Here is a 14073-nt window from a genome sequence, read left to right as displayed (position 1 = left end):
TGGTATTAAGGAGATGTTGGCTTTATAGAATGAGTTTGGGAGTATTCCCTCCTCTTCTATTTTTTGGAAAAGTTTAAGGGGAATGGGTATTATATCTTCTCTTTGTGTCTGATAAAATTCCGAGGTAAATCCATCTGGCCAGGAGATTTTGTTCTTGGGTAGTTTTTTGATTACCTCTTTAATTTCTTTGCTGGTAATTGGTTTGTTAAGATTTTGTGTTTCTTCCTTGGTCAGTTTTGGAAGGTTGTATTTTTCTAGGATGTTGTCCATTTCTTCTAGGTTTTCCAGCTTCTTAGCATATAGGTTTTCATAGTAGTCTCTAATAATTCTTTGTATTTCTGTGGGGTCCGTTGTGACGTTTCCTTTCTCATTTCTGATTCTGTTGATGTGTGTTGATTCTCTTTTTCTCTTAATAAGTCTGGCTAGAGGTTTATCTATTTTGTTCATTTTCTCAAAGAAGCAGCTCTTGGTTTCATTGATTTTTTCTATTGTTTTATTCTTCTCAATTTTGTTTATTTCTTCTCTGATCTTTATTATGTCCATCCTTCTGCTGACTTTAGGCCTCGTTTGTTTTTCTTTTTCCGATTTTGATAATTGTGATGTTAGACTATTCATTTGGGTTTGTTCTTCCTTCTTTAAATATGCCTGGATTGCTATGTACTTTCCTCTTAAGACTGCTTTCACTGCGTCCCACAGAAGTTGGTACTTTGTGTTGCTGTTGTCATTTATTTCCATGTATTGCTGGATCTCCATTTTAATTTGGTCGTTGATCCATTGATTATTTAGAAGCGTGTTGTTAAACCTCCATGTGTTTGTGAGCCTTTTTGCTTTTTTTTGTACAATTTATTTCTAGTTTTATACCTTTGTGGTCTGAAAAGTTGGTTGGTAGGATTTCAATCTTTTAGAATTTACTGAGGTTATTTTTGTGGCCTAGTATGTGGTCTATTCTGGAGAATGTTCCATGTGCACTTGAGAACAATGTGTATCCTGTTGCTTTTGGTTGTAGATTTCTACAGATATCTATTAGGTCCATCTGTTCTAATGTGTTGTTCAGTGCCTCTGTGTCCTTACTTATTTTCTGTCTGGTGGATCTGTCCTTTGGAGTAAATGGTGTGTTGAAGTCTCCTAAAATGAATGCATTGCAGTCTATTTCCTCCTTTAGTTCTCTTAGTATTTGTTTCACATATGCTACTGCTCCTGTGTTGGGTGCATATATCTTTATAATGGTTATATCCTCTTGTTTGGCTGACCCCTTTATCATTATGTAATGTCCTTCTTTATCTCTTGTTACTTTCTTTGTTTTGAAGTCTATTTTGTCTGATACTAGTACTGCAACACCTGCTTTTTTCTCCCTATTGTTTGCATGAAATATCTTTTTCTATCCCTTGACTTTTAGACTGTGCATGTCTTTGGGTTTGAGGTGAGTCTCTTGTAAGGAGCATATAGATGGGTCTTGTTTTTTTATCCATTCAGTGACTCTATGTCTTTTGAATGGTGCATTCAGCCATTTACATTTAGGGTAATTATTGGTAGGTATGTACTTATTGCCATTTCAGGCTTTAGATTCGTGGTTACCAGAGGTTCCAGGTTACTTTCCTTACTATCTAAGAGTCTAACTTAACTCACTTAGTATGCTGTTACAAACACAATCTATAGGTTCTTTTCTATTTCTCCTCCTCTTTCTTCCTCCTTCATTCTTTATATATTAGGTATCAAATTCTATACTTTTTCTCTATCCCTTGATTGACTTTGGGGATAGTCAATTTAATTTTGCATTTGCCTCACAATCAGCTGCTCCACCCTCCCTACTGTGATTTTAGTACCTCTGGTGACAGCTATCCAACCATAGGAATACTTCCATCTAGAGCAGTCCCTCCAAAATAGACTGCAGAGATGGTTTGTGGGAGGTAAACTCTCTCAGCTTTTGCTTATCTGGAAATTGTTTAATCCCTCCTTCAAATTAAATGATAATCTTGCTGTATAAAGTAATCTTGGTTCCAGGCCCTCTGATTCATGGCATTAAATACATCATGCCACTCCCTTCTGGCCTGTAAGGTTTCTGCTGAGAAGTCTGTTGTTAGTCTGATGGGCTTTCCTTTGTATGTGATCTTATTTCTCTCTCTGGCTGCTTTTAGCAGTCTGTCCTAATCCTTGATCTTTCCCATTTTAATTACTATGTGTCTTGCTGTTTTCTTCCTTGGTTCCCTTTTGTTGGGGGATCTGTGGATCTCCATGGCCTGACAGACTATGTCCTTCCCCAGATTGGGGAAGTTTTCAGCAACTACCTCCTCAAGAACACTTTCTATCCCTTTCTCTCTCTCTTCTTCTTCTGGTATCCCTATAATGCGAATATTGTTTCGCCTGGATTGGTCACACAGTTCTCTCAATATTCTTTCATGTTTAGAGATCCTTTTTTCTCTCTGTGCCTCAGCTTCTTTGTATTCCTCTTCTCTAGTTTCTATTTCATTTATTGTCTCCTCCACCGTATCCAACCTGCTTTTAATACCCTCCATCGTGTTCTTTAATGATTGAATCTCTGACCTGAATTCATTCCTGAGTTCTTGGATGTCTTTCCATACCTCCATTAGGATGTTGATTATTTTTATTTTGAACTCCCTTTCAGGAAGAATCACGAGGTCCATATCATTCAAATCTTTCTCTGGAGTTGTATTAACTATTTTACTCTGGACAAGGTTCCTTTGGCATTTCTTGTTTGTATATGGCGCCCTCTAGTGTTCAGAAGCTCTATTCTTGAGCTGCTGAACCCCTGAAGCAGTGTCGGGGTTACAGGGGAGCTGTACTGCTGCCTGGGGGAAGGAAGGAGCTGTTCCCCACCTCCCTGGCTGCTGTGCCTGTCTCCACTGCCTGAGCCAGTGGGCCAGTCACACAGGTATGTTTTTGTTCCAGAGCAGCCAGATATGGCTCCCTGCTTTCCACAAGCAACCGGAATCCCAGTCTCCCCAGGAACTCTCCGTATATTAACTTTCCAACCCAGTAGTCATGCAAGTCTCATGAAAGCACCATGAAATGTAGCTTTGTGCTCCCAGAGCAGATCTCTGGAGCTAGGTATTCAGCAGTCTCAGGCCTCCACTCCCTCCCTGCCCCGTTTCTCTTCCTCCTGCCAGTGAGCTAGGGTGGGGGCGGGGCTCAAGTCCCTCAGAGCCTAAGCTCTGGTACTTTACCCTGTTCGCTGAAGTCTGCTCTTTTCTCCAGGTGTATGCAGTCTGACGCATCCTCTTTCCTGTTGCTCTCTCAGGATTAGTTGCGCCAATTAAATTTTCTAATTGTATCCAATTTTAGGAGGAAGCCTCTGTCTCTCCTCTCACACCGCCATTTTTATTCCATATCTGTTATTGATTTTTATGGGTTCTTTATATATTTTGGATATCAAATCCTGCTTGTATATATTGTTTGCAAAAATCTTCTCCCATTCAGCAGGTTGCCTTTTCATTTGTCAAGGTTTTTCTTCATTGGGCAATATCTTTTTAGTTCGATGTAGTCCCATTTGTTTATTTGTGCCTTTGTTGCTCTTGCCTGAGGAGACATATCTGGAAAAATTTGCTAAGACTAATGTCAAAGGGCTTACTTGCCTATGTTTTTTTCTAGGAGTTTTATGATTTTAGGTCTTTTTTCCATTTTTAGTTTATTTTTTATATGGTCTAAGAAAGCAGCTTTTTCATGAAGCTATCTAGTTTTCCCAATACCATTTATTGAAGAGACTGTTTTTTCCCATTGCATGTTCTTGTCTCCTTTGTTATAGACGAATTGACCACATAAGTGTGGGTTTATTTCTGGGCTCTGCATACTTTTCCATTGACCTACATGTCTGTTTTTGTGCCAGTACCATATTGTGTTGATCACTGTAGCTTTGTAGTATAGTTTGATACCAGGGAGTATGATGTCTCTGCCTTTGTTCTTCTTTCTCAAGATTGCTTTGGCTATTTGTGTGTGTGTGTGTGTGGTTCCATACAAATTTTATTTGTTTTAGTTCTCTGAAATATGCCATTGGTATTTTGATAGGGAGTGCCTCAAATCTGTAGACTGCTTTGTTTAGTATGTACATTTTAATAATATTAATTTTTGTAATCTATATGCACAATATATCTTTCCATTTACTTACGTCTTCTTCAGGTTCTTTTGTCAATTTTTTAATAGTTTTCAGAATACACGTCTTTGCCTCCTTGGTTAAATTTATTCCTAGGTATTTTATTCTTTTGATGCAATGTGAAAGGACGTGCACTCTTAATTTCTATGTCTAATAATTCATTTTAATGATAGAAATGCAACAGATTTCTGTATATTTATTTTGTATCCTGAATCTTTACTGAATTCATTTATTAGTTCTAATAGTTTTTTGGTGGAGTCTTTAGGGATTTCTATATATTATATCATGTCATCTGCAAATAGTGACAGTTTTAGTACCCATTTGTATGCCTTTTATATCTTTTTCCTGCTTAATTGTTGTGGGTAGGAATTCCAATATTATGTTAAATAAAAGTGGTGAGAGAAGGCTAGTTTTCTTGTGATCTTAAAGAAAAACACTTCAGCTTAGAAAAATATTTCTTTCATTTACATTATTTTGAAGATATACAACATATTTAATAACACATTTTGAAGGAAACACCAGCTACTTTAATATAGGAATTTACTAATTATAAGACCCACATGACTTCAAAAATAATAAATTGTTAAAAAGTGCCTTGATGTTATGAAAATGTGTTAATATAATCATGTATACATTAACATAATGGAATATATCACAGAATCCTTAAGTTTTCAAAACATAGGAGATAAAGTCATTGAAAACATCTTTTTACTTTAAAAAAGTAAGCTAATTTATTTGTGTTTACAAGTTTTATAGAGAAAATGTGTACCTAAAATTATGTGAATAGTTTTATTTAGAAAAATCTCAGTATATTTAGTTGATCTATATTTTCAAAACACTTTACAATCTACAAACTTGTTGTATATAGAGAAAGTAAAATTGTTTCCAGATTAAAAGAAAATTTGTTTGGGATTTTTACTAGTCTACATTCCAAGAATACCAATATATAGTATACCCAGTTGTAATTTCAGCGTTCTGTTAATCATGCTACTCTTTATTTATACTATTTTGCAGCCCCCTCTCCAGTTACCAATGTGAAAAAGGGGAAGATTGCAAAAAACAGCATCTCTTTGTCTTGGCAAGAACCAGATCGCCCCAATGGAATCATCCTGGAGTATGAAATCAAATATTTTGAAAAGGTGGGTCTAATAGAATAAAAAATGTCATTTCTTCCTTTTTTTTTTCATTTTAGCAACTGCAATTATCCAATTTATAGAAAAGCATGTTGCAACTTTATGTGTAAATCAATGACAATTGATTCTGCAGTCATGATTAGGGAAACTAGAAGTGTACAGGGAACACTTTATTATGTTCTTCTGCTGCCAAAGACTTTATGCTGCCAGAACACTGCCATATAGTCTAACATTAGCTTAGCCAGGCTTCACAGCACTAACAGATGTAGTCATAGGACATTTTGAAAGTGTCACAAACACTTAAGTTGTTGATCTTCAGTAGTGACTGCAGTGTACTACAAGGGAAAACACGTAAACCCTGCACAATACCTACACTGTTAAGGAAGTACGGGCAGACAAGAGGTGAATATAAGGTATAATTTTTAAAATTGATAAAAAAATGAACACTATTATAAACTTTATTTTATAACTTGAGGGCATAAAGTCAGATTGTGTGCCTCACATTCCCTGTATTTTCTACCTTGAGTTGTCTCTTAGGTCCATCTTACATGTTTTTTCCATACTAGTTGTTGAGGTCTAAAGGCAATAACCACCCCTCTTCTTCTTTTCTAAATCCACATCAAGTGAGCAATTGATAAGAATAATGGAGATGGAAAATAAAATGAGCTTAAATTTATAAAGGGGACTGGAGCATGTGTCTTAGATATGTAGCCATCATGAGTTTTCCTTCAACTCCCACCCTCATTTTACTATGATTTTTGTACAGTCTGGATCTGAATGACATGCATTGCTTAGAACATCCTGATTTCTAATTGAAGAAATAAAGATAGATGAGTGCCCAAATCTGCCTTTAAGAGGTGGGAAGGAGACCCTGACCCTAGTGTGAGTGTGCCCCATGGAATAGGAGTAGGACAGCTTGCAGACATAATGCAGAGAAGCAGACCCCGAAAGAGAAGGGGAGGACTCAGCCACACTCACTCAATTGTTTCTCCCAAATTCCTCTCTTAGGTATGAATGAAGAGAGCAGAGGAAGTTGAAAAATTTAATTCTCAATACTTTAGAAATTGTCCAAGATAAGACATTGGAAAAGGGAGAGGGAATAAATGGTCCTTAAGCTAATGTAAAAATTTCAGGAAAAATATTGTTATCTTTTTAATGAAAATTACTTAAAAATTCAGCATTCAGTATATATATGCATAGATAAAAGGTAAATACATTAAAATACAATGAAAAAATTCATAAAATTATGAAGATTTTTAAAATTTTGCTTCTTTCACTCATTGATTCAACAATTAACCTGTATAAAGATAGCACAGACAACAAGACAGTAGAGTGGACAGTAGGGAGAGTGGGGCTACCTGCATATTGTTTTTAGGCTTTGGATACCTGTGCAATGTCTATATGTGGATTTTGTAGATAGTCAATTATTACTTTTGAAATAGTTGTCTTTCTAGAAATGACTCACTGTTAGCATTACAAGTGATTACTGGATCATGGAGAACACAAATGAAGAAATTTATATTTCACAAAAAATGTATTAATCCAAATATATTATTAAGAAAGAATATTTTAAGAGAATACCTCTAACACAAAGTTATATTGGGATTTGGTTTATAGTGTTTATGCTAAAAAAAGAGGGTAAATCAACTAATATGATGTGATATTAATATTTCTCACTGATTCCTGTTTCTCTGGGAATAGTAGTCCAAACTGAATTACAAATGCTAGAGGGCTTCAATTTAAACACATGCTATATCCAAAAATAATTTGTTAAATTAAGGTTTATATTCTTCAAGTTTTTGTAAACTTTATTACTGTATACTATACTGTATACTAATACAAAACTATATAAACACAGTCTGAGTTCTTTTGTAAATATCCCATTTCCAAATTTTATTGTAATTAAAAATTGATTTAGTAAAAAGTTTAATGTATAATGGTCTTTAAAAATCAGTATACACACAAAAATATATTTTTGAACATACATATCTTAGACAAAATAAAGTTTGACAGCAGAAAGACTAAAAGTTTACAAGTACTTATTTCCCTGCATAGTTTTTCTTCCTCATCCCTGAGCAATCAACTAGCTGGATGGATGTCTGCTTTTCTTTTTTGTCTTTAAGGAAGTTACTGTATTTTTCCCCCTTTTGAGTAATCTTTGTTTTTACTATTACTTCCCAGCATACACATGAATCTCCTATACAGGATATTTAGTAGGAGGAAGGATTTATCCTTTTTTTTTTCTTTAAGCTGCTGTTTCTGTTAAAACAGTTGCTCAACAACTGGTGAGGTGAAGACCTTTTCTACTGATATTCCTTCAGATAAATTTGATTCATGTAGAATTATTTTCTTTAGAGTTTATTTTTAAGTTATATTTATTTAAGTAGAATTTGATTTTATATTTAATATTTTGAACTTAAAATTCTGTATTAATACATTCTATTATCTGCATAATTCAAAGGAATAAAGATGATTTGGTTAAAAAAATTCTATACATAGACTCCATAAATAAAGAACAAGTTGCCCACTTACATGCTTTAAAAGCAGTAAAACCTTTATATATTACTTTGGGGAAGTTATTAACTTCTTTTGGCCAGTGTTGTCCTTTTTACAGTGAAGGTAGTAATTCCAGACGTTTTGCCAAGCAAAATTATTGAGTATTCCAATAAAATACTCATAATGATTTTTTAATACTTACAGAAGAAAAAAAGGGGTAATAAGCTTTTATACCATGTATTGAAATGGGCGTCCTCATCAGTTTCCAGTCATTTTGAACCTTGAGGAAGATTCCACTATTTCATTGGGTGGCTCTTGGCCAGACCCAGGTGGTAGAGCTTTCCAGGGCTCGTGCATTTGCCAGCTGGCACTCCTGCCTGTGATTGCCCTGCTCTAATAGAGGTCACTGGGCCTCTCTGCTCCTGCATGGTGATGGGCCCACTGCCATCTCTTAATTAAAGGCCAAGGCAAAGGGAAGCTACCACTTGGCAGGGTGTTTGCCAGCTGGCTCCGTCTGCTGAGGCCCTCCCCTCGCTGCATGTGAACCGTGTTTGCTAAGCAGCTGGGGAATGTAGCTCATTTGCTCAGCAGGGGCACCAAGGCTGCAAAAGGCACTGCCCTGACCAAGGACTTGGCAGCCATGGGGTTGTGGCTGTTGAAGATATGTACACAGGGTTTTCTGATATGAAGGAAATTTTAATAGGAGAGTGATTCAAAGGAGTGGAACAGAAGCAAATTTTGAAAGGTACTTAAATAATTCAAAATGTGAATTTATGGATTTTGATTCCATAAATGCTTTGCTAAGTCCCTTCAACAGTATAGTCTTCAACTAACTCAGAAAGAGTACAATTGAACCCCTGAGATGTGCCTAATGTTAATATGTAAATCAGAATGTTGTGTCATTTTGTTCAGTTATATTTTATCATGCATTATGTCAAGGAGCAGCATTCCAGTTTCCTTGTAATGTTCTTTGGCAAAAGTATCATCAGATTTGTTTTTTTAATGACTAAATTGTGACTTCGATAGTTAGGAGTTAAAGCCATATAAGCTTTAAGAATTTGTTTTTGTTTCAGTAGAAGCATTTGCCATCGTTCTCCAAGGTCAGTTTACCCACCACCTGTTATGTTGTGGAGACTGTGCTGGGTTCTATGTATATTATCCCTATCTCTATGTCACAATGCTCTTGATAAAAAATTTCATCACATTTTAAAAAAGAAAAAATTGAATTTGAGTTGCATATGCACATTTACACACTTAGTTAATAACATGCCTTGGATTCCAACCTTGATATTTCTGAGCTGTTTTATTTAAAAAAACTTCTTCCTTTAAGTTATAAATGTTAATATTTTATGTAAAAATACTTATGTCAAATATATCAGAATCATAACTTTAGTTCTGTCTCCATTTTTTTTCACCAACATAAATTCTCTTTAAGCAAAATGAAGATGATAATGAACCGATGTTTTTTTGTCACTGTTTACTGCTTCAGCCACAGCCAAACCAAAAAGTATAACATTACTATGAATGTCTTGTACATTCAGTCATAAACTTGAACATACTGAGGTCAGACACTATAGTAGTGTATATATAGAAATTACCCCTTTTAAAAGAAATGCATCAAGAAATTGTGTTTTTTTGTACTGTTGTACCCCTAGCATATAGAAGAGATAGTACAGTGGCAGGAGAAGATCAATGTTTGTGAATGCAGAAAATGACTGACATGACTAGGTAAAATTGTATAGGATTTAATTATCTACTTTAAGTACTTTGCAAACCCAACAAAATTTCCTAATCACCTTAAAGATTAGGTACTTAAACTAATCCATGCATTAAAAAAATAATGATCAATCATTTGTATAGAATGAATCAGAAAACCTATTTGGATTAGATATTAGACAATAGCTGTCTAGAGAGAAATTTGGATATATTTAACTGTAGGTTATTTTCCATGTTCAAACATATTAAATGAGGAATGGAAAAACTGTTTTAAAAGAAGAATGTTTATAAGGTTGTATATTTTAGATTGGTGGCAGTATACAATGTGGTTAGAAGTTGATGTCAAATTAGAAAAAAATTAAAATTATAATTGACAATAAAACCTGTACTTTATAGTTTATTCAGTGTTTCCGCATGCATTACCTCTTTCATTCTTACAACACATGTGAGAATATTCAAACACCAATTTCTAACCCAGTTTCATAGGTAAGGAAACTAAGGAAAAAGTACAAAAGCATTTGCTGTATTTTAGCAATTTGCTTTGAGCATCCATGCTAAAATCATAGTATGGTATGCTGCTAATTGTCTACTTCAAGGGAGAAGGAGAGTGGTGTGCATTAGTTTTGCATTTTCATAGCATTATGAAGATTAAATAATAACCATACTCCTTTATTGAAGTGCTTGAGAAGTAAACGTTATATTCTTGGCTTCAATTTTTTTGTCATTTAGGAAAAAAAAATCCCTTTCATGTTACTCCCAATAGATTCTTTAAAGAAAATTAATACGTGTTTCTTTTCATAGAGACAAATTTCCCTGAAATATTTAGAAAACAATGGTTTACAGTCATTGATCTACTTTAAATAAAGAACAATTCTTTAAAAAAACAGGGGGGAAAATCTGTGTTACCTCTCTTTGGTTTGCCTCTTAATGTCTATTAAATAGGAAAAAAACACGTTTAGTCAAGAATTCACACAGAAAACAGAAGGGAGGAGAAAGTTCAGAACAGGACTTTGTGTGTTTTAAATCTTTATGGGTCTGAGATTTTATATTCATTATCACTTCAGAGATAATGAGGACTTACTATCTCAAATGCTTTGTCTTGACTTTAGTTAGTAGTCAGTCAAAAATAGGAAGTTCCTCTTTGTTTCAGTTTCAAAAATTATCTTTCCAGTGATTTTTCCCCCACTCTGTCTCCATTCACTACTCATCCAGCCCAAAAACCTAACAGTGAAAAAATAGGTTTTTAAAAAGGAAAAAAAAAAGCATTTTGTTTATTTACATTATTTTCTTTAATACTCACTGTTTAGATGTAGTGAATTGAAATTACAGTTCTCTAGTGAACTTTAAAGTTCTCATTCCTTCTCCCAACCTGTAAACATAATTAGAAATCAAATTCACTAAAGATATACCTAGCAGAATATGAAACATTGTCACCTTTTTCCATGAACAGGCAGTATGTTAGATGTGCGCCAATAAAACGTTTATGAGAAAAACAAGCATGCAACAATATTAAAATAAAGTCTTTAAAATGATTTGTCTCCTGCAAATAGTTTTTTTCTTTTACTTTGTGTTCTATTTTTTTAAATTGAAGTATAGTTGCTATACAATCTTATATTGGTTTCAAGTATACAACACAGTGGCTTAACATTTACCCATGTTATTAAATCCTCACCCTCACTAGTGAAGCTACAGACCAGAAGATGTTACAGAAACATTGGTTATATTCTCCATGCTGTACTAGCATTCCTGTGACCAACTTCTATTATGATTGAGAATTTTTGTGCTCCTATCTCCCTCTGGTGACCCACCCACTCCAACCCCTCCTGCATGGTAACCACCAGTCACTTCTTGGTGCCCATGAAGTCTTCTGCTCTTTTGTTTTGGTTTTATATTCCACAAATAAGTGAAATCATATGGTGTTTGTCTTTCTCTGCCTGGCTTGTTTCACTTAGATCCTCTAGATCCTCTAGTACCCTCTAGATCCATCCATGGTGTTGCAAATGGCAGGATATTTTTCCTGCAAATAGAATTTTAAAGTTTACAAATTTATTTCTGACAAAGGCAAGTATGCTGGACAGGTGGAGAACATATCACCCATCTTTGAGTTCTAGAAAACACTTTAAGGTTCTATATAAATAGCACACACAGGATGTACACTTTTTTTTTCCAAAACACCATATTTGTACTAACAGCAAGTCTATTAGTTTCTGATAATTTTTTTGATCTATGATTCTAAGTTTTGCTGTCATTAGTAATTCATATGTTGACTTTTTTTATTTTATGTGTACATATAATCCAAGGACCAAGAGACCAGCTATACAATTATCAAATCTAAGGAGACAACTATTACTGCAGAGGGCTTGAAACCAGCTTCAGTGTATATCTTCCAAATTCGAGCACGCACAGCAGCAGGCTACGGTGTCTTCAGTCGAAGATTTGAGTTTGAAACCATCCCAGTGTGTAAGTCATTTTAATTACTGTCAACTCATGTCTCTGTAATGGTTACTAGGAAAGAGTCAGTGGATCAATACTCTCCCTGGGCATACTGTCAGTCTCCATTCCTTCTCTCTCTCCCACGCATGACCCCTTCAGGTGGGAAGCATCTGTCAGCCATTACGGTAGGTTAGCGGGTTAACACATTGGTCCCTGCTCCTCATCACATTTAGTCCACTGGGAGATGAAACGTCAGGAGAGCCTTAAGAAATGTTTAAACCTTGCTTTTAAAGACTTTCTTTCCACTGCTGCCATACTTTATTGAATTATTGCCATTTACTTTTTATTTGTTTTATTGAACAAGGCTACCAGGCTTACTCTTTCTATGAAAATCCCACAGGGAGCTCTCATTAGTATTAAGTTTGGCAAGACAATGGTGCTTTCAGGAACCATTCTGATTTTTGAAAAAATAAAACCTCTGGCAGTATTTCTTAGTGCAGAGTCTGGAAATTTCTGGAAAGCCCTTCTCATACCATTTTATTTTTCATAAAACTTTTTCCTCTTTAATATCAAGCAAAATATTTAGATTACTTGCTTGTCTTAAACATACATTACAAGCAGGGTTAGGGGAAGATAATAACTTGCCCTCTAAGCTGAAAGAATTGACACTATTAAAGGTTTGTTATGAAGAAAGCACATAGGAGAAGTATAAAATATGAAATGTGTGTATGCATCTATGTGTACATATGTATGTATATTTTAAAAAGAATTTTCTGATTGGTTACTCAATTCATAACAATGATGCATGATAATAACACAATGATACATTGATTTGCTTAATTTTAAAAATGTGTTTATTAATTTATATTATACTTCACTCATAAAATCATAATGAAGGGCTTTCCTTTTTCATCTGCATTAGCTTATATAATTATATATACTGTTATATACTTTAAAAATCCAGGTCATATTAGGATTACTGATTTTAAAATGAAGAAAACAAAATATATATTTCCTCTCTTTGAAAACCAACAGAAAGACAGTTTAGTTGTCACATTTACTTTGGAACAATTAGAAGAATTGTTATATTAAGATTTCTTTAAACTTATAAGTCTTTAGAAAATCAAGATGTACATCTATTTAAAGCATATTTAACTGAATTATCTGGTAATAAAATATAATTTTTATTACCTAAAATATAGGGAAGTGCTACTTTGCTTGATTTTATGCAGATTAGGGAACCATGGTGAAAAATGATAAATTATTTCCTTCCTATGCAAGGAAAACTCCATGTCTGAGGTTTAATTGAAACTACTAAAATTTCATACTATTTTTAAGAATTATTTAATAAATTTGATAAGAATAGATATTATTAGTCAGAAAATTCCCATAATATTGTCAATAGATTAATTATTTAATCCCACACTTGAATACTGAACAGGATTTATGGTGAAAGTCTTGTCATAAGAGTAGCCACTCTACTAGGGCTTGTTTCTGTCCAGGGACCATCAGGAATGTATACTGCTTATGTGGTTCTCCAAGTCTGAGAACAAAGCCATAGAGAAATCTCACCATATGCTTGAGTGCTTGGATAACTATCCAAAGGGAAAATCCCATTTCAAGAGATTTCAAAGCTCCACTCAGTTTTAGAATGTTGGCACGTTCAGCAACTAGTTTTTCCTCAGATTTTTTGATATTCGTTCCCTCACTTTATTAAGTAGAAACTTTTGGGCAAAGCAAAATTCATCAGTCTGATCACTGAGAGAACTAATGCAAGATCATTTCCTGTACACTTTCACAAAGTTTCAAACTGGGACATCTACTATTTAAATTTTTCCTACATAATTTCTAGAGGAAAAGAAGTGTCACATATGTTTTTTTTCTACAGAAGTAGATTTTAGTGTTATTATTAATAGGTAGTGAAAATATTTTAGGTCTGTACTGCCTCCTAGATAATAGTGTGAGATTTTGTTTTTACTTGAGTGTGCATACATGTACTTGCAAGCAGTTTAAAGATGATTTTTCCTTTGTACCAAGTACTTATTATGTACCAACATACTTTGACCTTTATGTAGGAACTTTTCTGTATACAATTCAACAAAAATGGGCTGAGCACTTATTCTCTGTTGGGTTTTGTTAGCCTTTGGAGAAATCAACATGAGTAACACATGAAAACTTCTCTCCAGAGAA

General features: G+C 34.3%; 1 protein-coding gene across 11 annotated transcripts in view; it reads left to right on the top strand.

Annotated features, from left to right (window-relative positions):
- EPHA5 (EPH receptor A5) overlaps positions 1–14073 on the top strand; it is a 368176-nt gene that overhangs the window by 265230 nt on the left and 88873 nt on the right. For all 11 annotated transcript variants that reach the window (XM_057502277.1, XM_036918159.2, XM_036918158.2 and 8 more), the window contains 2 exons: positions 5120–5244; positions 11751–11910. In XM_057502277.1, coding sequence (XP_057358260.1) covers positions 5120–5244; positions 11751–11910 — 285 coding nt within the window. The remainder of the gene's footprint in view (positions 1–5119; positions 5245–11750; positions 11911–14073) is intronic.

This window comes from Manis pentadactyla, chromosome 5 (assembly GCF_030020395.1).
Source record: "Manis pentadactyla isolate mManPen7 chromosome 5, mManPen7.hap1, whole genome shotgun sequence".
Taxonomy (NCBI): domain Eukaryota; kingdom Metazoa; phylum Chordata; class Mammalia; order Pholidota; family Manidae; genus Manis; species Manis pentadactyla.
This window is presented reverse-complemented; position numbering and strand designations above follow the sequence as displayed.